The sequence below is a fragment of the Plasmodium knowlesi genome (assembly GCF_000006355.2).
Source record: "Plasmodium knowlesi strain H genome assembly, chromosome: 9".
NCBI classification, from domain to species: Eukaryota; Apicomplexa; class Aconoidasida; order Haemosporida; family Plasmodiidae; genus Plasmodium; species Plasmodium knowlesi.
In genome coordinates, this window is record NC_011910.2 from 1788001 (window position 1) to 1814321 (window position 26321).

Genomic DNA, 26321 nt, shown 5'->3' on the forward strand with positions numbered 1-26321 from the left:
ATGGAACCAATTTGTTCATCCCGTAAACGTGTAGAGTAATCTCTTAACTTTTTTTTTTTTTTTTTTTCTTTTTTTTTTTTTTTTCCCTTTGTGGATTGGCGCACGTTACAACAGCTGTCAAAAGGGAGGTGAAGTTCCTCAGTGGAGACATTTCCCCGAGGGAATAAAGCAATTGTAGAGTCCCCCCCTCCCCCCTCTTGTAGGAGATTACCTACGGTTACGAGAACCAGTGTCCACCCTTCGTGCCAACATGGATGGTGGAAAGAACGAAAATCGCATCAGTTATCATGAGTACAAAAGGAGGTTGAAGAAACTGACGGAGGAAATAAAAAAGGAGAAGAAAAAAAAGACGATTAACAAAAATAAGAATAACGAAAATTTAACCAAACTGGAAGAGGAGCTGAGCAAACTGAACGCCATGTACAATCTTGGTAATGCAGACGAAGGAAGCGAAATAAATAACTCGGAAAAGCGTAAAGATCACGATGGAGAGGAAAATACACGTGAAGACATAGCCGATGGTGTAACTACCACGGAGCTGTACTCATACAATGCAGTTTCGAAAAAGGCATTAAGAAATATAAAAAGAACCCAGAGAAAAGAGATGGAGATTGAAAGGATTGAGCAGTCGAGAAGCAAAGTAGGAGAGCTTGAATATGATGAATTGGTTGAATGTTTAAAGGAAGTAAATAAAACTATCCATCCCATCGCTCCAGATGGAAATTGCCTGTATGAGTCGATTTTACACCAACTCAGGCAGAGGGTAACCGGCTGTAAATATCACGAAGAAGATTTTTTGAATATCCTACGTGAGGAAAGGTTTTCTCTGGATAATATAAATTTGAGGGACTATCAAAACGGGGGTCTCTTTGACTTTAGCATTTTCTCCGATTTTGACCCACAGGGTTTGAGCAGTGACATACTGCGCTTTCTCGCTTCCGTGTATATTTTGCAGAACGAGGAACAGTTTATTCATTTTGTGTATGCGACCGAGGAGGACGAGCCTACTGCTGGTGAGTTCAAAGGGGTACAACAGTCCATTGTCATTACAAAGGTGTCTTCGACTACTAGGTCGAGCGTGCCGTACGAAGAGACCACATCCCCAAATGTCAGCCAAAGTCAAAGAAAGCGCACCACCAATGCACTTCTCTCGCGTTACCCTGATACGTTGTATACTTCTCCCCACTTCCGCAGACACCTACTTCGGTTACTGTGAAGCTATTATAAAGGGATGTTACGGGTGAGAGAAGGAAAAGAGAACAATGCGTACACACACCCCCGGTGCACACTCTACTGTGGAAGTGAAGGCGGGGTGAGGGCCTGTCTACCAAGTACCCATTTATGTATGAGGAGATTCACGGAGCGGGGCATTCATATATAGAAACTTCTCCATCGTCTACCTGCTCCCCTTTGTGGTGATGAAGCCATTAAATGTGCATCCCCCCGTGTACTGTTATCTCCACTCAAAAAATATGTGGATCCACTATTTGACAGACCCGAAAAATTAAAAAAGTCCATTTACTTCCCACATAAAACAGATAACTGCTTCCTTTTGTTTAACCCTCGCGTATTTTGTTCCCACTCCCCTCTTTTCAGGAGCGAAATCGAAATCAATGCCCTCTCGAAAATTCTGAAGAAGAAAATTACGGTCTATGACGTAAATATTAAAATTTCCTATGTAAGTACACGCGGGGAAAAATTACTCGCAGGAAATAAAATAAAATAGATCTAACATGTGTATATGTATATATATGTATGTATATGTATATCGTTTTCATGGCTTCCCCACGGCGAGCTCCCCCTTCTTTTCTTTCCAGGGAGAGGAACACGAAACTGAACTGTTTATATGCTTCCACCATAAGTTGTATGCATTAGGTAAGCGCGGGGGAAAGAAGGCCAATTTAAATTTCCATTAATCCTACATTCATAACATTTTACATTCCTACTTCCTATGTCTGTGCCTTTTTTTTTTTTTTTCTTTTTTCCCCCGTAGGGAAGCACTACAATTCGGTCGTTGACATTTGAGCGCCTGACACACAAACAACACGGAGGAAGGACGTTGCCAGGTAGGTCTGCACCTGTGCATTTGAGGAGAGAAGTGTGATCAGTACACTCCACCCAACGCTCATCTTGATGATAATCTTTATTTGTATCGTTCCGTACCATTTTTTTTTTTCAAATAACAAAAAAAAAAGAAAAAACAGCTACAGTACAGCTACGTGCAGACACGATATACCAGCACAGATAAGTATAGTGGGGAAGAAATAGCCCCAAATAAAATAGGTCTTTTTTAATTAAAACGTTTTGACAAATATACAGGGCATATATCATATGGCAATTATTTCAACAAAAAAAAAAAAAAAAAATATATATGGAATACTTTAATAATGCATTCTTTTTTTTTAAAAAAAATTACATGCACATATGGGTACATATATAAATATATGTATATAATGCATGAATACACATGTATGAGATGAGCAAATTGGAAAAAAAAAAAAAAAAAAAAAAAAAAAAGGTCCATTAGGAAGGTGTACTTTTTTTTACATAATATACACAAATGTTGTCACAAATGGGGGTGCAAGCAGCCTCGTGGTAGGTGCTTGGGGGAAGGGAAGAAAGTGGAAACCACAAAAAAAAGAGGTGCAAACACAGGACGCAAATACAGGGCGCAAATGTGGGGAGGAAAAACCAAGCCGAAAAAAACTACGACGCCGAGTGGACACATTAGAACCATTTTTTACACCCTTGGTAGGAATACAGACATTCATGGCGCCCATGGAGGGACACGAATTTTAAAGCAACCAAGGAGTAAAAAAAATTACCTGGACTGAATCAAACTATTTATAATCCTCCCCATAGTATTCTTCATCATCCTCATCGTCTTCCTCTTCCTCCTCCTCCTCTTCTTCTTCCTCGTGTCCCTCTTCCTCCTGTTCTTCTTCTTCATGCCCTTCTTCCTCCTCTCCTTGGTTTAATTCTTCTTCTTCCTCTTCATCGTCCTCGTCAATGTCGTCGTCATCCTCCTCCTCATCATCGTCTTCATCTTCTAGTTCCTTCTTCAATGCATTCCTTGTCCGTTCGTGTGGGTAGCTAGATTCTATTATATTATTTTTATTTATTTCACAGTAGTACCTATTTTTCTCATTCATGTGATAGTTATACTTTTTCTCATCGAGGGAAATTTCAACAGAGCGTTTGATGTAACTTTGGAGTAGTTCAGAGGAGGGGTACGGCGAATCTGCTCAGGGGGAAGAGGGGCGAAATTATCAGCATAGAAACGCACCCCATACATGTGCAGCGTCAGTTAACCGACAGCACAAACTGGCTATACCCTACCCTTTTGTGCCTATGACAAGGCATCGTACCAATTGTGGTAGGCATCATTATTTGTGTCCCCTTCCGAGGCTTACCTGATATTTGGCCGCGCTTATCCCGTGGCCTCCACTTGTTCTGGTATTTGCGAATGGGGGGATCACATATTTCTTCGCATGGGAAAAGGGGCATAAAGACAGTATGTATCGAGATGAAAAAACGGAGTTATCGGGTGGCCCATGCAAAGTGGGAACATAAATAGATGTAATTTCCCATGCATAAAAAAATGGTTAACGCTAAGTTGCCTCTTTATTTGTGGCTTACCTAAAAAATTAAAATCAGCGCTTTTTAGTAGTTCTATGGCCCTCTTAGGGTTGTAATCCACGCGGTGCAAAATTTTGAAGGCGTATTCTGGCGTAAATGGATGCCATCCGAGTTGACACTTCCAATTTTTCGCTAATTCTTTTATAAAAATGGCTAGTTCGTAATCATTTTTAATGACCAGTTCGTACTGTCCCTCGCTGAGATAACTCTCTTTCATTCGTTCCAGGAGGTAGGGCGAGTAAACCAGCTCCGATTTGTTGACCTCTGCGAAAGGGTTACAGGGAGGGGGGAGGAGCAATTTGAACCAGAGTTGATATTATATGAGTGGGCACGTTACAATATGGACCATGTGCATGGGCATGGACATACCATCGTACTTCTCTGAATGGCTATTTAAAAAAAAGGTGGAGACATTAGACACTTGGTAATTTTCTCCCACGTTGATCTGACCCGTGTATTTGCTTCCCTCGCTTTTCTGCTTCACCTTTTCTTTTTTTTTCTCGAATGTGCTATTAATGTGAGGTAATGGGGGTGAGAATGTAAGAAATTGAACACCGGTGAGAAAAGAAGTATAAGAAAAGGGGGGGGAGACGTGGGTTCCTCAACGAGTGTGTAAATGCGTTGTGTCGCTAGCTCAAGTTGCATTCTAACCTTATCGTTTTTAACTTTTTTCTCCTCCTCAGGGGAATATCAAAAGACACTCCTGTGAAGGGGGAAATGAAAAAAAAAAAATAAATAATAAAATAACATTAGACATGTAACTTTGCGTATATGTTACCCTCCGGAAGTCGTGGTAAAATATACCGACACGTGTTCGTTACCGTTTCTTCTACAGAGGGGACAGTACCAGTAGTTGTAGCTTGGTTGGGGCTTTTCGGATTCGCATATGCACTGTGAAGAGAAAAGGGAGAAGGTGATGGAAATAAACGAAGAAATAGAAACGGAAATGCACGTAGACGGGGGGAGGAAACAAAAGGAGGTTATACACCCTACGCAGAATGCATCACACGTGTTAGAACGACATGTGGGTGTTAAAAAAAGGGAGAGACGTTCGTTCGAAGTGAACACCCCCAAAAGGCACTTACATATATGTGGTAAGACCTAATACAGTTATCACAACAAATTAAGTTTCCCCCTTGGTAACATTCATAGCAAAAAGGATCATTCTGGTTATTTACATTCATATTTTTAATTTCTGCGTTGTTTTTGGAGGACTTTGCACTTTTACTATTTATTTTCCTGTCGTTACATGTGCCATTTTTATGATTACTCGTTCTGTAGTTGTCAATTAAATTCATGTCCTTGTTTTTGGATTTGTCTATTTCTCTTCTTTTTATTTTGTTGTGCACAATCACAGATCCCTTTTCCATCTTCTTCTGAACGCAAATATGGGAGGGTGAAAGAACTTTGTGAGTGGGCAATTTGCAGTGCGGAGAAGGCCCCCCGAGGAGAATGAGCCATTGCGTTAAGGCGAATTGGACACAGAGAAGCAGTAAAATAAAAAAATGGCACAACACGAGAAAACTAAATTTCCAAGCATGGTTTCTAATGGGAGAAGAAACGTACTTACAACTATTCTGTTAAAACTTGCGGGAGGGAAAGAACTGGTTGCATTGGGCTGTGTGACAACTTTGGTGGGAGTGGGGGAGGTTACTAATGTACCTTTTTTATGTGTCCCCGGGTTTTCTCGCACAGGAAAAATTATCACTGCTTACAATTTTTCTCGTCGAATGGAGCGAAATGAAAGTATACATGGGCACGCTCATGCGTGTACTAATTTATAAGTGTACACTCTTGCGTGTATGTTCATCTCGCATTGTATATTTATCACACTCTGTACATTTCACAATACACGCATGTTTCACACTATGTTCTTCTATTTTCTGACAAATGCACTTTCAAATTATCCAGTCAAGAGATGAAAGAAAAAAAAAAAAAAAAAAGGAAAAGTTGCAGTTTTTTTTTTTTTTTTTTTTTTTTTTTTTGTCTTACCAAAATTTATTTTTTTTGCTCTCAAGCGCAAGATGTATTTTTTTTTTTTTTTTTTTTTTTTTTTTTGGCTACTCTCTCTTAATCTGCAAAATGTTGACGCTCGAATATTTTATTTTTTACTTTGTTACATGAATGAAAATACTCTTTGAGCCTTTTCATTTTCACTTGAGGACTTTTTCTTTGTCTTTGCTTGTTTTTGTGGCGAGCTATACAACATTGTGTAACAGATTTAATTTACGCCGCGCGTATGTGTCGCTGCACATGCGTGAGTACGTGCATGCACGTGGGCCCCCCCCCCCTGTGCGCGTTTGTATATAATTATTTATTTGTTCACTTATCGGATTATTCACGAGCGTGTATATGCACACTGGCAGTTTCCCCGAGTGGGTGACCGTACATACATTTATTTTCTAACAAACCGCGTTAGCAAGAATCGCGAAGTTATGTTATAATATTTTTTTTTTTTTTTTTTTTTTTTTTTCGCTTGAGCATTTCACTCCTTACAGAAGAAAATTCCACTGTGCGAAACTGCTCACTATTTATACATAACAATTCACTTGGCGAAGCACTAGAACTGTGCTTTTCAAGGTCTGGGGAGGGGGATTCGTGTCCAATTTTTATAGTGTTACGGGGGTGAGGGACACATACACGATCGTTTGTCTACATGTATGTGTGCGGCCGACTCACCCATAGGCACGGGTGCGCTTTTACTTCCTATAGGAAACAGCAGACACGCAAGGCTGGTTGCACATATACCTGTGCGCACTTTTATGTAAATAGTTTTTACACACCACGTGGGCACTTTGCCGATACAACACCGGGCAGTACCAGTATGCAGCAAAATCGATGCAATGTTGTGCAATTTTTTTTTTTTTTCTAATTGTCGAGGCGGGATGTTACAATTGCATAGTATGTAAAAGGGCAATTGGAAAAATTTTGCAAGTGGAAAAAATGGAGAAAATTGGAAAAGGTGAGCAAAATGGAAGAGATGCAAAAATGGAGAATTTTTTTCAAAATGTACCAAAACAACGCTAAAAAAAAAAGTAATGTAAAATGAAAGTGCAAATTTGTTTATTATGAACACTACATAATAATAATAATGATAAAAAAAAAAAAAAAAAAAAAAAAAAATAGCTGTAGCCACAAAAAAAAAAAACAACCGGTTTCATGAACTTGTGCGCATAGTCCGTAATTTACCTCCCCCACACGTTAAGCAGCTGCAATTTTTCTCACAAAATTTCACATTCGATATTATTCCCTTCTGTGGAAACTATGGAAAAAGATGAAAGTGTATATAAGTGTGGAGAAAATGTTAACGTACACACCGCTCACAGTTGACAGTTGTGTGTTCCTCGTTTTACAAGTTTGAGAACATGTGGGGGGGTTATACAGATAAAGGTGTGTACAAAAAATGTATGGGTACACATACAGTTGCCCCAATGCGTATAATATATTTTCTCCTTTTTAATTTTTCCTTTTTAAGTTTTTTTTTTTTTTTTTTTTTTTTTTTTTTTAAATTGTCCCGAGTTAAACGAAAATACACGCAGCGTCTTCCACCAACACTCAGCATGCCGCGTAGAATATTTCAAAGTTTGTTGTTCCCCCATAAGGACAGAAACACATAAACGAAAGAAGAAGAAGGTAGTAGATCGAAATAGATTTATTTGCATTTCCATCGTCCATAATGATCCAATCATTCCAGTATTATTTTCCTACCGTCGAATAACGCATAACTTGTTTTTAACGCGGAGGGGGACATGACCAAAAGAAGGTAGACACTCTCCATATCTAGATTGGAATAGACATTAGGAAAGGATTATTCCCCTACGAGTTCCATTTTGTAACGAAGTTGTGTGCCCATTGGGGAAATCAAAACGGATAGTCCCCCCTTTTTTCATTCTTCATACGAATGACCACGCAGAACGGGACCACTTTCGCCCCATTCTAATTCATTACCATTCCTTATTCCTTGTTGTAAAATAAACGAACTTGGCGAAGAGGTCAAAGGGGGAAAAGGTTTTTCTATCAAAGTGCTACTCAACGTGGCCATATTTTCGCAGCTGTAGGTTCAGTAGACGATTATTTTTTCACACATGTAGGGGCGAATTGCTAAAGGGATAACAAATAAGAGAGTTCTCTTTTTTTCTGCTAAAAAAGGGGAGCAGAAGTTTGGAGTTATTTCCTTCACGCGGAGGAAAAGAAAATCAATTCGCGCGAGTTCCCATTTGAGGGGAAAAGAACAAATCATTCCACTCAGTGGATGCTGTGCAACGTGGACTCAGTGCACGTGCGCGGAAACAAGTACTTGGGGGTGCGGGGACTTCCCGGACAAATTTATCAAAAGGGAGAAGGATATTCCCGTGAAAGCGCAGAAATGGTCGAGAAATTTACTTGCATACGTGTACACATTTATACACCCGTAGGAGTCCAGTGGCTAATCAATTGTCGTACTCCCTCTTCTCGCCGAACCGCTGGAGTTGCGCAATTTGCCTAACCTCGATCTCTGCCTCTCTCGGAATTCGAGTGCCCAAGTTAAACATTGCATTTCTGTGTGCGTCGAAGAATCCGTCCTGGTACAATTCCTGCATCCTCGTTGTGTCCTGTTTGATCCACTTATTCTGCAAGTGAACGATCTCTAGGGGGTGTCCCGGGTGGATGGGGAGCGTGTCCAAAACATTTTCATTAGATGACTTGATGGTAGTTGCCCCGTCTTGGTAAGAATTCAATTCTGTAGTGGAAGAGCATTCTTCAAAAGAATCCGAATTGGAACACTCACATGTATGGTCAGAGAAATTGTCTTGGGTTTTTTTCAAGGCGTCCTTTTCCTCTTTCAAGTCAGCATTTACCCTCATCCACAATGCTAAATTATCTACTTCATATAATTCTTCGGGATTTATTTTAGTTATTCCCTTTGGGTACTCTCTAACGGAAATTTTCGTATCAGTTGGCACAATTTTTACGATGTCATGATAGACCAGATATGGCTTCTCCACCACACAGTCGACTTTGTAAACTTTATCTGTCCATGTAACCTTTGGTATGATCCTTTGTCGAATTGGCACGGGCACGTACTTATCATTAAACTTAAAAACGGGAATATCTACATCTACAATTTTCGGTTTAGGAACTATGTAAGGAACTGGTAAGTTGATCGGTATGTCAATTTTATTTTTCACTTCGACGACTTTTTCCACTTTTGGTATGAACACATTTTCGAATATCTTATTTTCTGTAATGTTTACTTGTGGTCCGAATGGTTCCAGTAGGGAGGGCAACACACCATCTGAGGCACCCCCCATACTGTTCCTGTTATCATTATGGTTGTTGCTATTATGGATACTATTTCGTCTGATGTCGCTATTTACGTGGGGGGATAACGCCGATGAGTCCCATTCTCCTTGAGTCATCTCCGTTATGGGTAAAGCGGACCTATCAAGGGATGGACTTCCTTGATCAGCTAAGATCCTGTTGTTATCCTTATCAACGTAATTATAAACCTCTTCCACAATTTCTTGGTCCTTAAAACTTATCTTCTCCTGAACATAGAGAACATCCACTTTTTTTTCTGATACAATGTTTTTTATTACTGGCTTTTCGATAATATTATATTTAGTAACTTGTTTTGGAACATACCTTAACTTCTCGATAACAAATGGGTCATATTCAATTTTATCTATAAATCTCAATTCGGGGACTTCTATCACTTTAGTTTTGTTTTGAGTGATATACGTTTTGGTGTCTACTGCCTTCCCTGCGAAATCGAAGTTTGCGCTATCTATCAGCTTTGTGTCTTTTGTCTGGCCATTCGCGTAGCTTCGATCAGTCGTGAAAGGTGAAATACTCCTCTTTAGTGAGAGGGCGAACTGTTCTTCGTCTGCGCCATTTTTTGCCGCCGAAGGCCGTTCCATTTCGCGGTGCTTTGAGAAATTCGTCGTGCCACTTTCGCTGCTTAGGGCGCTGATGCTTTTGCTTTTCGTCGTTTGCATTTTGGGGGTGTGAAGGGGGTTACGAAGCTTGAGGGGGGGGCAAAGTGTAAACAAATATATATATATATATATAAGTATGAATACGTACCGAAAGAGGTAGTCACGTTCTTGGGGAAAACCGCGATAAAATGAGGGTACAAGAAACAATTCGTTTAACAACGAAACGTGGGTTTAAAACGAAACGAATCAAACTTGTAACGTTTCGAATAATACGTATCTACAAAAATGGGGAAGACGATCACACACACGAGTAGGAGAAAAAATATTTAACTAGACGCACTCGCATGTACATTAAGCCTCGTCCAGTGTCTCACCCAAAACAACTTTTAAAACATAAACAAAAAGGTGAACACTGTAGCATGTCGTTATATATTGTACATTTTCAAATTTCATTTGGTGAAAAAAGTGCGAAGAATGCCAAATGTGTGAGCATACGGAAGATGTAGAGCATCATACACTTAAAAAAAAAAAAAAAAAAAAAACTCCAAAAAAATATGTGCCAGTACAATGTTGCTGATGAGCAACAACCTGTGTTCGTCTGTGTGCATTTAAATATGCACAATAACGTACTATTCATAAATGCGCAAAAAAAAAAAAAAAAAAAAAAAAAAAAATGCAAAATGGTAAACTGAACAGCTAGCTATTTTTTTTTTCACATGTACAGAAAAAAAAAAAAAAAAAAAAAAAAAAAAAAATAGTTACCTAATTAATAAAATGGCGAAAAATCTATGACCCATTCATATTTTTGCAACGTCCATAACGCAGAAAAAGGTATGTTAACAAGTGGCGTATGATGGTTCGCAAAACCATTTTGCAACCTTTTTGTGTGAAAATTCTCTGTAGAAAATTCTACCTAGAGAGGTTCACCTTGCAACATTCCCATCATACGACAGGTAGACTCATAGGAAACACGTCGTCATAGAACCAAGGAGGTGTAAGAATACGTAGCACTTTAGCTGCGAACGCGTTATGCATACCTTTATGCGAAAAGAAGGCACAAATTTGCGGGAGTAAAAAATGTGACGAGCGGGAAAGGATTCTCCAAAAATTGAAGAAAAAAAAAGGGCATCACTGGGAAAACGGGAATGAAAACTGAGAAATGCACAGCGTAGGCACAAATTAAGTGAAATGAATAGCATAAATGTCCCGAACAAGTGACCATTTGGGATGCACAACAACGTGATCTTTTAAACAATGCTCAATTTTAAAATGGTCAGAAATGTACATTATGCGAAGGAAAGATGAATGAAGTAAAAGGTATTTCGTGTTGCTTGAAAAACCTCGGAATCGTTCAACAAAGTGATTTCTTTTTAGATAGAAGGATAGGCACAATTTTAAGAGATTTCCACAGCACCCCCTCCAGGTTGCATGTGTTAAAAAATAAAGAAATAAATCGAAATAAGAAGCAGCAAATATGGATGAAAAAGATACACGTAAAGGAATTACCGCGTAAGAAGTTTGGAAATAAACTGGGAACAGTGGCAAAAATGCTCTACTTCAGGCATATCCTCGGGGATCGAGCAGAAGATCGTGTCCTTTACAAAAAGAAGAGTGCTGGGGATTGTTGGCAAAGTACTCATTCGAATGCCTTCCTACGTGGAGTAAACAATCCTGGTTGTGAATCAAGTGGCATACAAATTAGTCATAACGATAAGAGCTATACCAGCACGTGCCGCTCAAAAGGGGATAGCCCTTGGCCCAATGAGGAGGAACTGCAAAATGAGCCAAATGAAAAAGGAATCATTCAACTTAGGAGTAACGAAAATGAAGTTTCTCCAACCCGAAGTGGAACAAATGTGCGCAGAATGGGCGATCCAACTGAACACCACCGTAATAAACACCTATGGGACGATATTTGTGACGAACTAAAGTATCATTTGCCGTTCCTTCAGCCGTACAGTATAACCACGGCTTTGAATTATCTGTCCAAAGTGAACTATGAGGAATACAACATTTTCAAGCTAGTTGCAGAAAATGTCGATGAAAGATGGATCAAGAATTTTAATATAAAGGATCTGTCCCAACTGCTGTTGTCTTATTCAAGACTTCACATAAAATATGACTCATTCGTAAATTTAATTAGCAGAGAATTGTTATATAAAATATGCTTTGCAAATATGGAGGAGATAGCTTTAATAGCCTATTCGTACACCAAAATGAAAATATACGATTATGAGGTTTTCCTTCATTTGTGTAATGAGACAAAAGGGAGGTTGAAGAAGGAGTTATCACAAAGTGTAGACAACTGTGCTGATGCTACGGGCGGTGGTTCACGTAGCACTGTAGCGATAGATGATAATGGAAAAGATGGCCAATTGCATAGAAACTGCGATAATGGGGGAAGGCTCCACGGGGAAGAACATCCCTCCTCCACCTTGGAGGATACACAAGGAAGGGATATTTCGCAGATGAGAATAATTCATCATGAAATTAATATAACGGAAACAAACGATGGTGAAGGAAACCCCAATTGGGTACACCACAACATGGGGGAATCATCCCACCAAGCGGATTATACTTACAGTAAGAAGGGTCTATATAAGGAATCAAATTTTAGTGATAGCCTAACGGAGCTAAGTACAGGAAAAACTACACAAAGGAATGGCGAAGGAGAATTAAGCAAGAAATATTCCCACATTTGTCTGTTCACCTATTGCCTCGGGAAAAACAAACATCGGGATGATGCACTCCTAAGCTTAATTTCGAAATACATAAATGTGGAAAGGATTAACAACATAGATGTAAGCAATTTGTCTTACGCATTTTCTCTGTTCAATTTTTATGAAGGCCGTTTTTTTGAGCAGTTCTGTGAAAAGAGTCGGCAAATTGTGCATACTGCGGATCCTTCTCAGAAGGTAGTTATCTTGTCATATCTTTTAAAACACCCGACGGAAGAAATGCTAGATGTATATCTGTTGTATGTTAAAAATATAAGAGACGAAATGGAACAGAATCATATATATAAAGAACCGCTCCTCCTGAACATGTGCATAAACAGCTTTTCGAATGACGTATTTTTAAACTTCCTCCTTAATTTAGTAACTTCCCCAGGAAGGGATGGCAATGGGTCGGAAAAAATAAATCAAGCCAATTTCGTGTTAAACTTTCTGATTGACTACGCAACTTTTTTTATGAGAAAAAAGAAAATGTGTTCACGTGATTATCCGAAGATTTTAAACATGCTCTTAAAAATATTTCCTATTACGAGTGAGATGAATGACGACACGTCTTCCTTACGTCTGGTTCCCTCTTCCCGCAGGGTTACCCTCCTGATAGAAGACCTGCTCGATCTGATCATAGCGGAGATGCATACATTTCATGATCTGGACTTGGCTCATATTAGGAATATTTTTTTTCGTATGAAAGGGGGAAGTGTGGGTGCTCAATTTGGTAGAAGGGAGGAAGCAATTTTAAATTTTGTCAATAAGCATGTCGACAAAGGGGGGAGAGGGTGCGCTCCGAAAATACATGTGGGAGAGTAATCAGCCATTCGATGATTACGCGGGATGGCAACATATGCCCCCTCCCCGTTATTCTTAGCAAACATCAGCAAAATATACGTACTGCAAGATTTTTTTTTTTTTTTTAAATATTGTGTGTTATTACAAAAAATGGCTAGTCCACGTGAGGGTGTAGGAAAAATATTCTCCCGTTCACGTCTTTCAAAAGGTATAAAAAAAGTTAAGAGAAAATGACACAGGGAGGCTGTACGCAAACGCTTAAGCAGATCCAAAGAAGAAATAAATAGTTACATGTACACAGGTAGGAGAACGTACCTACGTTTACACATTCATGAAACGCTGTGGGAATTAAATGCCCACAATAGTTCGAGGTAAATATTCTTACACCACTTTCTCCCTCAGCTTCGTTGGTGAGGTGAATGCTTGGCGTGATATACCTATTGGGGGTTGGTCAATGTAAATCTTAAACAATAGGGCACATGTATGGCGAAGACTGTTCACTTGTTCTGTCTACTGCCGATCGTTACAGCGCTGTCCGTGGCCTTTCCCTTGCCCCGTTTCATCTGATCGACCGCCTTATGCTTGTCATCTGCGTTCACGTTTTTTTTAAAAATTTTTTTCGGTAGAGAACCTTCGACGGGTAGAGCAGCAGGGGTAGAGGTAGCCCCCATCGTTAAGCCCGACGATAAAACAAAAGGCCTGGCTTTACTCGCATCAACATTGGGGCTTACTTTATCTAAGGAAGACATCTTCAACTTGACATAATTATTTTCCTCACTTGGAACTTTTCCTTTGCCATTTTTCACTTTGTTTTTCTCCACTTTCTGATTGAATGAGAATTTACTGTTCTGATTAAATTCTTTATCCATTGAAATGGAAGTTAAATCATTCGAAAATATTTTCTTCAAATTTTTATTTTTCTCTTCATTTTCATTCATGTACATAAGTGAATTTCTCAATTTTACATTTTCATAATTGTATGACTTGCTCAGATGATTTTCATAAAAGTTGGAACTGCTGTTCGGGAAATTATTGTCATCGAAGGGGAAGCTATTTTCTTTGGAGTCTATTTCTTCAGGGAATGGATTGTTCATATCATTCTCATACAGATTATTTGTATTACTGTGATTTGTGTTAATATCTGTTTGGAAAAAATTTTTATCATCGTCATTGTTTGGACCATTAGGTGTGTCTTCTTCCTCATCGGGTGCGTAGTAACGGTTGTATCCCCGCTCTTGTTGATAATTTTCTTCATACCGTTCGTTGGTGTAGTGCCCATCGCTGTTGGAGTTGTTATGGAAGATTCCCCCTTCTGCATTCTTGTATCCCTGCTGCGACATGCGAATTGGCGTCTGGTGTTGTGTTTCAATTTCCTGGTCATACTTATAGCTGTTTAAATTGGCAAAAGCTTCGTCGTTGTTGCTATCCCTACGTGTGGTTGAGTTCCTATGTCCATTTTTTCTTCCATTTGAGGGAGGGTCATGGGAAAGATGCGCGGGTTGGCTGAAAAACGGGGGATCGAAGTTGTTCACCTGGTGGTCCCCACTTGCGTTAGTGCCCCCACTGCTGTGACCTACAATATTATCATTATAGAGCCCATAAAATTTTTCGCCCTTTGCTACTTCTTCCCCATCGCTGGCATACTTTGTGCCCACCTGTTGCTTGAAGCTACTTCGCCTCCTCTCTCTGTCCACTGCGTCATTAGAGTACATTAAATTTTTCTTCATAAATTTCTCTGCGTAAATCGAATTCAAATTTCCTGAGGAGTTACTTCCTGCTAAGTTGGCGTCCATGTTAAGTAGGTTAAACATATTTTGGTCGACGCCTTTGCGCACGTAGCTATTGCTACCGGGAAATCGCATGTCTGCGAATTGTTCCTCCTTCTTCAAGGTGTTGGAATATTTAATTGGGTCGTTTTCTTCACCGTTTATGTTATTGTCCTGTTCTTTATGATCTGCTACTTTTGGGGGGAGATGCTTTATTCCTACGCCGTGTACATGATGCTGATTCGTCGTTCCGTAGGTGTCATTTCTAAGGATACCATCATCGCTGTTCTTATCAATGGAGCTGTCCACATGAAAATTGTTATTATACTGGAAGGAGCTACCAGGGACGAGATTATTTGGCACGCTGTTATTTGGCATGCCGTTCTTTGTCATCCTCCCTAGGCCTTGCTGAATATCCTCTTCTCCGTCACTTTGCTCGTTATCATAGGAACTGTTGCTACCGTTCTTCGAGACCTTCTTCACATTTCCAGGCGTTCCATTTGCGGTTCCCATGATATCTTTCATTCTCTCCCTATGGTAGTTGTACGCATCCTCCTCATTCGGGAAATTCACTTTGTGCGAGTTGGCATTCGCGCTGATCCCCGAGCCGACATTTGGGGCATCCCCCCCTTCGGTGTGTACCTCCCTGGCATGCCTACTCTCCCCCGCGACACCCCCCTCACGGGCGCGACTTTCCAACTCGTAATCGTAATTGCCACCGTGGGGAAAATCAAAAGGGCCCCTTTCACACATCGATTTTGCGAAAGCGTGACTGCTCGTCATTGCCCCGTTACTTTCTACATCATCTTCCCCTCCATCTACTTCTTCTTTCGTCATCTGCTCCTTTACCCTTTGGGGAAAATGGTCGTTCTCATTGCCATTTGGCTGTTCAGCATTTCCATCGTAAAACGACCCCACTGTATTGTTCAGGGTGTTTTTCCCTTTGTTGCCCTTACTTGAAAAAAAAAAATTCTTTTCTTCTAATCTATCACCAGTAAAACTCTTTTCATATTCGCCCATGGAGCTGCACTCCCCCGGTAGTCCGTTGGAGTGCCTAAATTGTTGGTTGATCTGACTCGACTGATTAGCACTGACGCTTTCGAAGAAGTTATTGCTGTCATTTTTCACTTGAGTTTTCCCTTCATTTTTCCCTTGGAATATATCAGCAGCCTCGAAGTTGTATGAAGTCTCCTTCCCTTCGTGATGGGCATTCCCCTTTTCATCCCAAAATATGAAGTTCTCATTGTCATTGTTCTCTGCGGCCATTTTGTTCTTTTCGTTTTTTTTTTTGCTCTCACCTGTTTGCGTTTCGCCTTCCTCCCATTGTACGTTGTTGTCGTTAAATTCTGCGCTTTTTTTTTTTCTCCTATTTCTGTGATCGACATTGTCCCCCCCTCCACAACCGTTGCTACTTCCACTTGGAGTGTTTTTATTTTTTTCGTTGTCCTCAAAATATCCCCTGTCGTCATCGTGGAAGAACTCCTTGGCGGCGTCTTCGTGCATTTTATTTTCCGCCGCTTCTTTCTGCGTATTTTTTGGGTGTTCCATTTGATCTCCGTTTCGTTTATTGGCACGCTGCACACCGGATCCACCGCCATAGGAATCATCGTTACTACCATCCGTGAAATGATCGCCTTCCAAACCATGTTCATCACTTCCCTCAGCGTTTCCCTTCTTTCGATCTGCCGACGCCAATCCGCTGTCCCCCTTTGTATTCTGCGCATCTCGAAAAAATGCGGCGTCTTCGAAGAAGCGATCATCATTATCATCGGCGTTGCTTTTCCTTCTGGAGTTTTCCCATTTCTCGTCTGCTTGGGATCCGCCATTTGCAAACTTGGATGAGTTCTTTTGTAAGTAATCCTTTTCCTCCTCTCCTTGTGTATCAGGAGCATACCCTTCACTTCTGCCAATTCGAGGGACATCCCTTTCGTATTCACGGGGGATTTCCTCTGCCGTAGCGTCAACACCCTCATTTGCCTTGGCCTGATTAGCTGATTGTTCTCCATTTCTTCCCTTAATTATGCTATCCAAAACTTTCAGTTTTCTCTCTTTGTCCAATCGCACACACAAGGCCTTCTGTATCTCCTGCAAAATGCACAAGCGGGCATTCATAATGACATTTGTCTTTTCCTTTATGCAGAGCTCCTGATATTCTCTCTTCAAGTTGAGTTCCGTCTGAATTAGATTGTTAATGGAGTTTGAAATTTTTGTTTTAAAATTGGTGATTTCATCGTCGGAGAGTCCTTCATATTCCTCTTTCAATTTCTTGTAAAAATTTTCATCCACTTTTTCGTTATTCAGATTGGTGAGTTTCCCATCAAAGAGGTTGAGGAAGGGGTTGCCATTTTTGTTGTTCTCCGATTCGCTATTCAATCCTTTGTTGAAATTTTTTAGTTTCTCCTGAAATTTGTCTATGTCGTCTTTGTACGTGTGGTAGAAGTTGTTCTTGGCTTCGCCAGAAAAAGTGGACGTATCCTTCGTTGAGTTATTAAATGTACCTGCGTTCGTGTTAACGGGGGGATGCTCTGCATTACCTCCTACGCCATCCTTATGAGGGGTACTAGCATTGTGATTCGTGTTTCTTGAATTGTTTGTAACATTACCATCTTTCTGCTGAGATGGCGCGTTTACACTATCACCTGTGGTGGCCGCTTTCTTCTGCCTATTATGCGAACTCGTTCTGTTATTACCCTGTGAATGGTTGTTAACATCTTCAATAATTTGAGGATACACATAGTTGGTTTCTTTTTTCTTCTTTTCCTTCATCCTTTCGGCATCATTCAGGAGAAGTTGCTTGGCCTTAAACAGTCGCTTAAAGTGGTTGTTGTGTCTTTTTTTAATATCTGGACTACTATTTATGCCAAGTTTATCAGGGTGCCATTTCTTTGATAAGTTGGAGAAGGCTTGCTTGATTTCTGCAACGGAACAATTCCTATTAACATTTAGAATTTGAAAAGACGTTGCATTTATTTGTGACTTTAATTTCTCTTCTTTATCATCCGGTTTTATGTTACATTTCATACACATATTTTTATACGTCGTGAGGGCATTTTCATATTCCAACAAATTTTCGTATGCGTGTATCTGTGTATCAAAGGCGTTAATATATTTTGGAATATATTTCAAGCAGTTGTTGCAATTTTCAATAACGTCGATCCATTTGTTCAGGTGCATTAATGTCCTAGCTCTGTTGTAATAAAGCTTTCCTATATTTTCATTCATTGATTTACCCATCCTAACAGATTCTGAAAGTTTTATTTGTTTCTCCAGTGCCTCACTGTACAGTTCGAAGGCTACCTCATACTTTGCGTTCTTATAATTATCAGCTCCCTTTCCTGCTATGTCTAGGATGTACCCAGAAATGAGATCAATTCTTATGTCTTCATTATCTAGGTAATCTAGTGGAGTTTTGTTCTCTCCATTTTTATTAAATATATAGTTGTAATTTTTTCCAGATAACTTCAGCAATTTCAGCAGGTCAAAGTTCTTCTTCTGTAACACATAGTGGTATATGTTGTCACAGTTTTGAGGGTTGATTGGGTCCTTGGCAAAGTTCAGGAACATGCTCGAAATTAGTCTCTTCAGTGTTTCGTTGGAGCAGTAGAACATGGGGTGTTTTATATTGTACTGCACTTGATGGGGATTCTCCATGGGTACATTCCCTTGCGGGTCTGGTAGTGCATCTTCCGGTGGAACCTGGATCAGATGCGCCTCCTTCACGTTCGGGAGGTGCATATTTCCTTTCACATTAGAGTCAATCAAACACAAGTCGAAAAATTTCAAAAAGAGCGACTTCTTCATCAAACGTATCCAGCGAAAATTATCACACTTTAAGCAAGTTACGAATAAACGATATAAATTATAAAGGTGCATATTTTTAAAAAGAAGGGTTAGCATAATAGAGTTGATGAGAGCCACCTTTTCTTTGTTTTTGTCTGAGTCTGGATTTTCGAGCTGCCTTATAACTTCCTTTTCCAGTTCTTTAATAGGCACATTGTCGCACCTTTCCCTGCGTAGGGATAAATGCACATTCAGCATTTTGGACTCCACTAGACAATGCTCCTGTAGATGTTTCAATACCTTCCTGTGATTGCATATATCTTTATTTTCTAAAATGAAGTTTGAGATGTAACAACCGTAGATTGTTGCCTTGGTGTCATCATCATACCTTTCGATATTTTTCTCATACACGATCCTGATAGTTTTCATTTTTAATATTAAATCGTCAACAATGGATGGCTCAATGTCTTCACTGGTACCGTAGTAGAATGGGAACTCGTACACCGTGGTGATTGGTTCTTTGAGGTTCTTCTCCAGGGGGTTTCCTCCCGGGACTCCTCCCTGTTCACTCTTATCACCTAACGCAGCGATTCTGTTACCGCCGGTTGTTTCTACATTGGGGGAGCTAACAACCCCATTGGCCATTTTCCCATTATTCAATGGACCATTTGTTGTACCTGTACTGTTCATGCCCGATGTGTTTACAGAACAGGGCACTACTCCTTCTCCTCCTTGCATTACTATATTGTCCCCATTAAGCTTCTTCGACATGTCATTCCAATTTTCCATCTTCTTAATTTCGTTGTTTTTTTTCTCGATCTCCATTTTAAGTTTCTCGACTTCCTTCTTCAACACATCGTTCTGTGTCTTTGTGTCGATTAATTCTTTCGCAAAGTTTTTATCAAATTTGTTTATTAAACTGCTTAGTTCATTTTCGAATGTGGAAAGAGTTAGTTTCATTTCTTCGTTCTGTTCCTTCAGCTTGGTTATGTCTTTTTCATAGTTAGCCATTTTGCTCTTATTGCTGTTGTTAAGTTCCTCCAGATTAGCAATTTCTTGTTTGAGGCTCTTCGTCAATAGCACATAATCGTACAACTTTGACTCCAACTTAGATCCTTTCTTTTCTTCATTGTAGATGGAATATTCCAGAATTTCTAGGATTTTTTTTAGCTTGTTCATTCGCTTTTTAGTTGGATTTTTTAAAAATTTCAAGTTTCCTTCTTTTTTCACGTCAGCCACTTTTCCCTCTTCCAGGGGCTCGTCGAGCTCGATGGAGCACGAGCTATCGAGGCTGATGTTGCTGGGGTTGCTCAGGTTGCTTGTATCACTGGCGTTACTTACGTTGTTGACATTGTCGATTCTGCCTTTCCGGTGTGTGGTGCCACTTTCCGCATCCATGTGCGACTTACCCCTCCCCTTCATTGGGTTCGCATATTTCGCATAAATGGTGGCGCTGCTGGCTTCACTATTTTCCTGGTTGTCAAAGAGGTCGGGTTTTTTATTACTTCTGCCCTTTGACTTTTTAGCAATACTGGCGACATCGTCCACAGGGTGACTAAACTTCTTCTTCACCTTTTCGTTATTCGCGCTTCGCCTAAGGTCTGAAAAGTCGTACTTGCCGTAAATATCCTCCGCGCCGTTTTTCGGATGGCCAAGGTTCTTCTTAAATTCAGTCACATTGGGGTTCGCATTTGTGGAGGCATTCCCGGTAGCACTGACAGCAGAAATTGGGTTAGTACTGTGGTTCGTGCTAAATTGCGAGCTCAAATTTTCCCTATCGTTCATACTGATATCTTCACTGGTGCTTTTTTTTTTCTTTTTCTTTTTCAAAGGAACGAATTTCTTTTTGTTACTTTTGAGCACTGAGTCTTTATGCGCTTCACTCTTTTTCAAGTTGCTGCGCTTCGTCTTCAGGGAGCCACTTCCGGCATAGAACTCATTGTGCAGGTCACTCATCGTAGCGGCGACATCAGTACTGTTATTGTTATCGTTGCCGTCTCTATTATCCGCATTTTCCTTACGACCCCGTGAGTTTTTGCCATCACCATTTCGGAAAATTTTATTGCTCAAAAAGGCAATGTTGATGTTACTACCGAGTTTAGCACTTCCGCCCGCGCTGTTTGAGTTGATATGTTCCGCAGCGGGGATATTCGAAATGGGAGGGGAGGCGTTTCCCCTGTCTTCCTTAGTATAGGGTTTATCAAAATGGTTTCCTCCTCTGTTCGAATGGATAATGGGGATGTGTTTTTCTTGCAGCTTTTTGCTTAAATCCACCCCGTAATTATATTCCTTATTTTCATACTTGTGATCGAAATTGGAAAAAACGTCCTTAAAATATTTATATTTTTTTTTTTCATTTTTATCTTCAGTAAAAATATCATAATATGAATATATGTTTGAGTAAATATCGTAATAATCGGAATTATAATTTTTTGGATTCATTTTATTTTTTGTACTAGATGTTTCTACTCCTTCGTAGAAGTTGTCATTTTTATGTAGCTTCTTTTCTTTTCTTTTCTTTTTCACGGAGAATTCGCTCGTTTCACTGCTGTTCGTCTCGTCTTCCTCTTCGTCGTCATCACCATCATCATCATCATCATCATCGTCATTATCCTCCTCATCCTCTTCACTTTCTTCACTTTCTTCATCTTCCTCCTCATCCTCCATGTCATCCTCATACTCGTCAGAATCTTCTCCATCTTCCTCGTCATCCTCCTCATCGTCCTTTTCCTCCTCACCCATCTCATGCTCCACTTTTTTTCCTTTTCCTTTGCTACTTACACCGTAGCCTTTTCCATTGCGACTTGTGCTAGAGCTCTTGTCAGAATGCGTCCCGTCCAGTTTCTTACCGTAGCCATTATACTTCAAGTCGCTCATGAACTTGAAAACCTTCCCTCCGTTCGTCTGTCCATAGGTACTTCCCTTATAGGAATTGTTTTTCCTTCCCAAATTGGGATTCCCGGTTTGCCTGCCGACTTTGTTTAAATGGTTCTTCTTAGAGTTCATCTTCGGCTAGGTTGATAAGGATTAGTTGATTGCTCCGGGAAGGGGGGTAGCGCTGAACAGATTGGTACGCGTCCAAATGGGTTGCGTCTTCTTTAATGCCTTGCGCGTAAGCGCGCATATACTTCTTTATACATATACTGTACACTTTACCATACAGTGCGCTCCGTGCATGCGAAGGCACACCTTCCCATGGGCTTCGCCTGGTCACAGCCGCTTTTGAATTTTTCGGAAGGAAAAAAATATATCATTCTTAAATTAGCTACATGCGCTGGCGTGATTGGCAAAAAAAAAAAAAAAAAAAAAAAAAAGAAGAAAAGAAAAATACAAACATATATGTATATGCACATACAAACGTGTGCGTTCTCCTCGCAACATTTCTTCGGTGAGTAGCTCCTTCTTTGTGATGGCACAGTTCGAAGTATGCACAGTTTACGCTCAGCCAAATGTGACAGCTGGAGAAAAAGTGAACTATCCACTGGGGTATGTGCATACGTGTATGCTCGTACACGTATGTATATCCATTTGGAATGAGTCGAAAAAAAATTGACCACTCAGGATTTTAAAGTTTCCCTTTCTGTGGCACAGCAATTAATAACAGAAAGACAGAAAATTGTACTCACGCGGGACAATACGCAACGTATGGGTCATAAGGCGCGCATGCAAAGTGTGCACATGGTCAATTCGCACTTGTGGAAAGCATAATTCGTCCTCCGCATGTATGTACTCATTTAAGCGAGTGTACAAGTGCGTAGTAACTTGCAGGGGCGCTCAAGTACATACGCTTATATAATGATAATTACAAAAAAAAAAAAAAAAAAAAAAATTCTCAGGAATGTCGTGCACGCGTAAGAGGGGGGGGGGGGGAGGAAAGGCAGGTGGGAAATACTTAGGGGGAGGGGGAAAAAATAAAGTATAAAACAAAGTGACAGGTACATAAAAAAGGAAAAAAAAAAAAAAAAAAATTCGTAGTTATTTGGTTCTTCCTTATAATTGTTAGGATGGAAGGAAAAAAGAAAAAGAAAAATCATACTAAAGGGATGTAAAGTTGGAGTTCCCTCTGCGCATAAGCACGTTTCTCATACGCCTTGTTGGCATAGGAGTAGGGATGGTCATGTAAAGCAAACGGACTAGAGGTCCTTATATATATATGGGATATGCTACCTACGTGAAGAAAACCACAGGGCATATTGGCCGTATTTTACACAAAAAAAAAATGAGAACATAAAATTGCCGCGCGAAGCAGTGGTCTGTACACTGAAATTTCATATCAATATTATATTCTAAGGATTTGCCTAATTTGCATTTGGGACTTGCCCCTTTTTTTTCTATTTTGGGGAACAAGAAAATGTTCGGAAAAATTACCAAACTTGCCTTGCATGGGGGTTAAGGCATTTTCATGAAAATAATCGTAACATCAATTTTTAAGTTAATATCAACTTTCTGCGGTTGTATATTTAGTGGTGTTTTCCCTTCTGATTGGCATGTCATGTATGCTCGACGCGCTTGGTTTTGCCTTTACATTGTTATAACGCGTATTACGTTCGTGGAAACGTACTTATTGTAATGCATGCAAAAAAAAAAAAAAAAAGAAAAAAAAAAAATTCTAGTATGCAGAGTGAAAATGTTAGCTGTAATGTGAATGGTACCTCGTTCAACGCTTTTATCAACTGTTAAATTTCCCCGATCGTTTTTTTCTTCCCTCTTGGAATAGTTAAAATTGCATAATAACCGATTTTGAGAATTGCGGAAAAAAAAAAAAAAAAAAAAAAACTGGGTTCTCTATAAAGAAAGCATATTTTGACGACCAAGCATGTTGCATACATATGGTATGCTCACTCCGTGGTCCGAATTTTTATGCTTTTAGCTTGTTCTTTAAGTTACCTGCTATACTCAAAAAATGTATGAAGACCGCAGGTAAAATACATACATATGGACTAAGGGCATACTTATATGTGCATCCGACGTGCGCACCCAAATGGCGCAGGCAAGGGACACATACAACATTATGCTTGTTCTACTGTGGGCATTTTTCCCTCTTCATAAATGGACTACGGAAAAGTAGCCACCTTGGTTGTTCCCTTACAAACGTTTTTTGCAATTCCTCTAATATGCACAATGTGCGAAGAAGATAAAAAATTAGTTCAGAGCGAAGGCCGCGTCAAGGCCACTTTTCCTGCCAGCCCAATTTTCCCTCAGTTCGCTAAATTGTACATGTATACATACGTACTGCTTACATTTGTGTGTATAAAAAGATATATATAGTCCAAATTAAAAATTACGGAATTTTCTTCCTTTACACTCCCCGTTCCACAGTATTTTAACGTGAACGGTTTATGCATATGAATAGGCATTTAGCGAGGATTTAAAAAGGGTAGCCATGTGCCTTGTTGCGTTGCCACTGCTTCCTCTTAGTGGAGAACTGGTTGAGAGGCAGACCTATTCATTTGCACGCTTGTTCGTGCGTGCCTGCTGTGCATGGACGGGCATATGCTTGTTACGCATTCACGCATTTGCGCGATGGCTATTGGACAATTTTTCCCTCCCTGTATGCATATATTTTGCGCACCCTTCACGTACTCGTGATGGCTTACCTCCCGTTACCAAGGAGGAAGGAAATTATCAAAAATATGCGCCTGGTGTCACGAACATAGGTGCATCTATATGATAAATATATATATATGGACACGTATGATTCCGCTTGTGGGTTAACTTAACAAGATTAGTAGCACATGCTCCGTAATTTCTTCACATATGAGTGAAGAAAAATTGTTACAAATTATGTAGTGACATGTCTAGACAGTTAACGTAATCGTGTAGCTCGGTTGATCTGATTATACTTTTCTGATCCTATCGAGTTGCCTTCCCCAGGAGCGTCCTACTCAATTTATGTATTAACTGAGCCTCCATATCTTGGAATATTTTTTTCTTCTCATTGTCGTGAACAGTTTCTGCGTGTGTAGAGTACGTGTTGACGATCCGAACAATATCGTTCTTCTGTACGGTATGCAGAGTGTCATCATTCCGTGAAAATGAGCAGCATTTGCAGTGGCATGGATCTATCTGGTTATTTGCTGGTATCCCCATTTCGTGGCAAATGTTTTTATGCACCTGTGCTATTTCCTTATGTGAAAAGGTGTACTTGTTAATAACTTCACACATATTTTTGTCCAGTAGGAGATAGTCTTCCTCAATGTGTTCGATAAAGTACTTCCCAAAATGGTTAATGAAATGAGTGCGCACATTTGATGTGTTCCTAATGCTTAATTTGTTGGCACAGTAGAGGATGTTCCTTATGCATTTTTTTAGCCTCTCTTTATTTTCATGCTCCAGGGGGTTCAGCCCTACCAGGGAAATTGATTCGTTACATAGAGCAATCAGCTTGTTACACATGTGGCATATGTTTTCGTTTCGAAGCATGCGGCAGATGCTCCCATGAGCAGCTTCCGTGTGTCCATTTCTGTGCACGTGTAAGGAAAAAAAAGAAAAAAAAATGTGAACACAAAATGTAATAAGACACAAATAGGTATACACACCTCTACGTGATGAAATACACAGTGAGAGGGCCATAAAAAAAAAAAAAAAAAAAAAAAAAAAAAATGAAAGAGAAAGAGAAAGAGAAAATGAAAGAAAGAAAAAAAAAGGACGAATAATCATACGTACAAGTTCTGTGGGAATAACTGTGGTGTAGCACCATGTACATGTGACACCATTATGTAAGAGTGCCCATGTGGACAGGTATGCAGAAGTTACAGGATGAAAAAGAGGATGTTCTTCTTATGCACCATCGTTTCAGTCCTGCTTTTTATTTGGAGCAGGTTGACTGCGTGGAGGGGTGGGGTATGCGCATATGCAGATGAAGGTGCTACATAGTGAACGCATCGAACGCGTGATCCACTCTGTAAATGTTCTTGGGTGGTAGAAATGCATCCCTGTAAGGAACATCCACTCGTCTTTACCTCTTTCCTTAAAAAAATTCAAAAAAATGCAAAACTTCTTTGTGTCCTCCTCCCCCATGGGAATCCCTACTATTCCTGCGCTTATCATTTTGGTTACTTTTCTTTGCGTAAGGGAACACCTCTTTTTTTTTTTTTTTTTTTTTTTTATATTTTATGTCCCTACTGAGATGATTGAAGGAGGAAAAATATAATTGCAGCCTTTTTTTGGTGTCACGTTAGTAGGGAGGAAATTATAAACTCATGTTTATCCCATATTGGGGGGAAATGTATCAGAAAAAAAAAAAAAAAAAAAAAAAGAAAAAGGAAAACAATCGGGGACAAGCGAAATAGGAACGAATGACAGAACTTCGAAGAGAGGTTGTGCGGGTACTTCCACAGGTGATCAAATGGTTATGCCGGAAAAAAGGGAAGCATAGTGACTCTCCTTATGCAACATATCCTAAGAGCACCCCATTTTTAATCCCAAATGTGAAAACCTTGTAGATCAAGGAGTTGTGGAAAGGTGAACAGTTGTCGTATGTGTCTTCATCTGGAACATGCGCCTTTAATTGCACATGTACCCCTAAGAAGTTGTTCGCGAAGTTGTTCGCGAACTTGTTCGATATGTCGCGGGGATAACTGCAGGGGGGAATTTAAGTAACATGAGGAATTTAATCAGATCGGATGATAGCAATTTGTGTATCCTACAGTGCACTTTATTTTTTCCTTTTTTTTTTTTTTTTTTTTTTTTTTTTT

At 39.9% G+C, this 26321-nt stretch overlaps 6 protein-coding genes across 6 annotated transcripts; 2 read left to right on the forward strand and 4 right to left on the reverse strand.

The window, feature by feature from the left end:
* Nucleotides 1–250: 250 nt before the first annotated feature.
* On the forward strand, nt 251–2025 carry PKNH_0939500 (OTU domain-containing protein, putative; the record flags this gene model as incomplete). The annotated part of the gene is made up of 5 exons (XM_002259383.1): nt 251–1013; nt 1195–1240; nt 1597–1678; nt 1818–1875; nt 1994–2025. The coding sequence occupies 5 exons, from the start codon at nt 251–253 to the stop codon at nt 2023–2025; spliced, it is 981 nt and encodes a 326-aa protein (XP_002259419.1).
* Nucleotides 2026–2840: 815 nt separating this feature from the next.
* On the reverse strand, nt 2841–5009 carry PKNH_0939600 (EELM2 domain-containing protein, putative; the record flags this gene model as incomplete). The annotated part of the gene is made up of 7 exons (XM_002259384.1): nt 2841–3241; nt 3414–3485; nt 3640–3903; nt 4009–4148; nt 4291–4342; nt 4461–4530; nt 4725–5009. 7 exons carry the CDS (start codon nt 5007–5009, stop codon nt 2841–2843), a joined length of 1284 nt encoding a protein of 427 aa, XP_002259420.1.
* A 3060-nt stretch (nt 5010–8069) lies between these two features.
* On the reverse strand, nt 8070–9617 carry PKNH_0939700 (inner membrane complex protein 1b, putative; the record flags this gene model as incomplete). The annotated part of the gene is made up of 1 exon (XM_002259385.1): nt 8070–9617. One exon carries the CDS (start codon nt 9615–9617, stop codon nt 8070–8072), a length of 1548 nt encoding a protein of 515 aa, XP_002259421.1.
* Nucleotides 9618–10858: 1241 nt separating this feature from the next.
* Nucleotides 10859–13099, forward strand: PKNH_0939800 (heptatricopeptide repeat-containing protein, putative; the record flags this gene model as incomplete). Its single annotated transcript, XM_002259386.1, has 1 exon — nt 10859–13099. One exon carries the CDS (start codon nt 10859–10861, stop codon nt 13097–13099), a length of 2241 nt encoding a protein of 746 aa, XP_002259422.1.
* Nucleotides 13100–13575: 476 nt separating this feature from the next.
* PKNH_0939900 (conserved Plasmodium protein, unknown function) lies at nt 13576–21630 on the reverse strand (the record flags this gene model as incomplete). The annotated part of the gene is made up of 1 exon (XM_002259387.1): nt 13576–21630. The coding sequence occupies one exon, from the start codon at nt 21628–21630 to the stop codon at nt 13576–13578; it is 8055 nt and encodes a 2684-aa protein (XP_002259423.1).
* A 2847-nt stretch (nt 21631–24477) lies between these two features.
* Nucleotides 24478–25674, reverse strand: PKNH_0940000 (conserved Plasmodium protein, unknown function; the record flags this gene model as incomplete). The annotated part of the gene is made up of 3 exons (XM_002259388.1): nt 24478–25087; nt 25381–25450; nt 25587–25674. The coding sequence occupies 3 exons, from the start codon at nt 25672–25674 to the stop codon at nt 24478–24480; spliced, it is 768 nt and encodes a 255-aa protein (XP_002259424.1).
* Between the last annotated feature and the right edge of the window lie 647 nt (nt 25675–26321).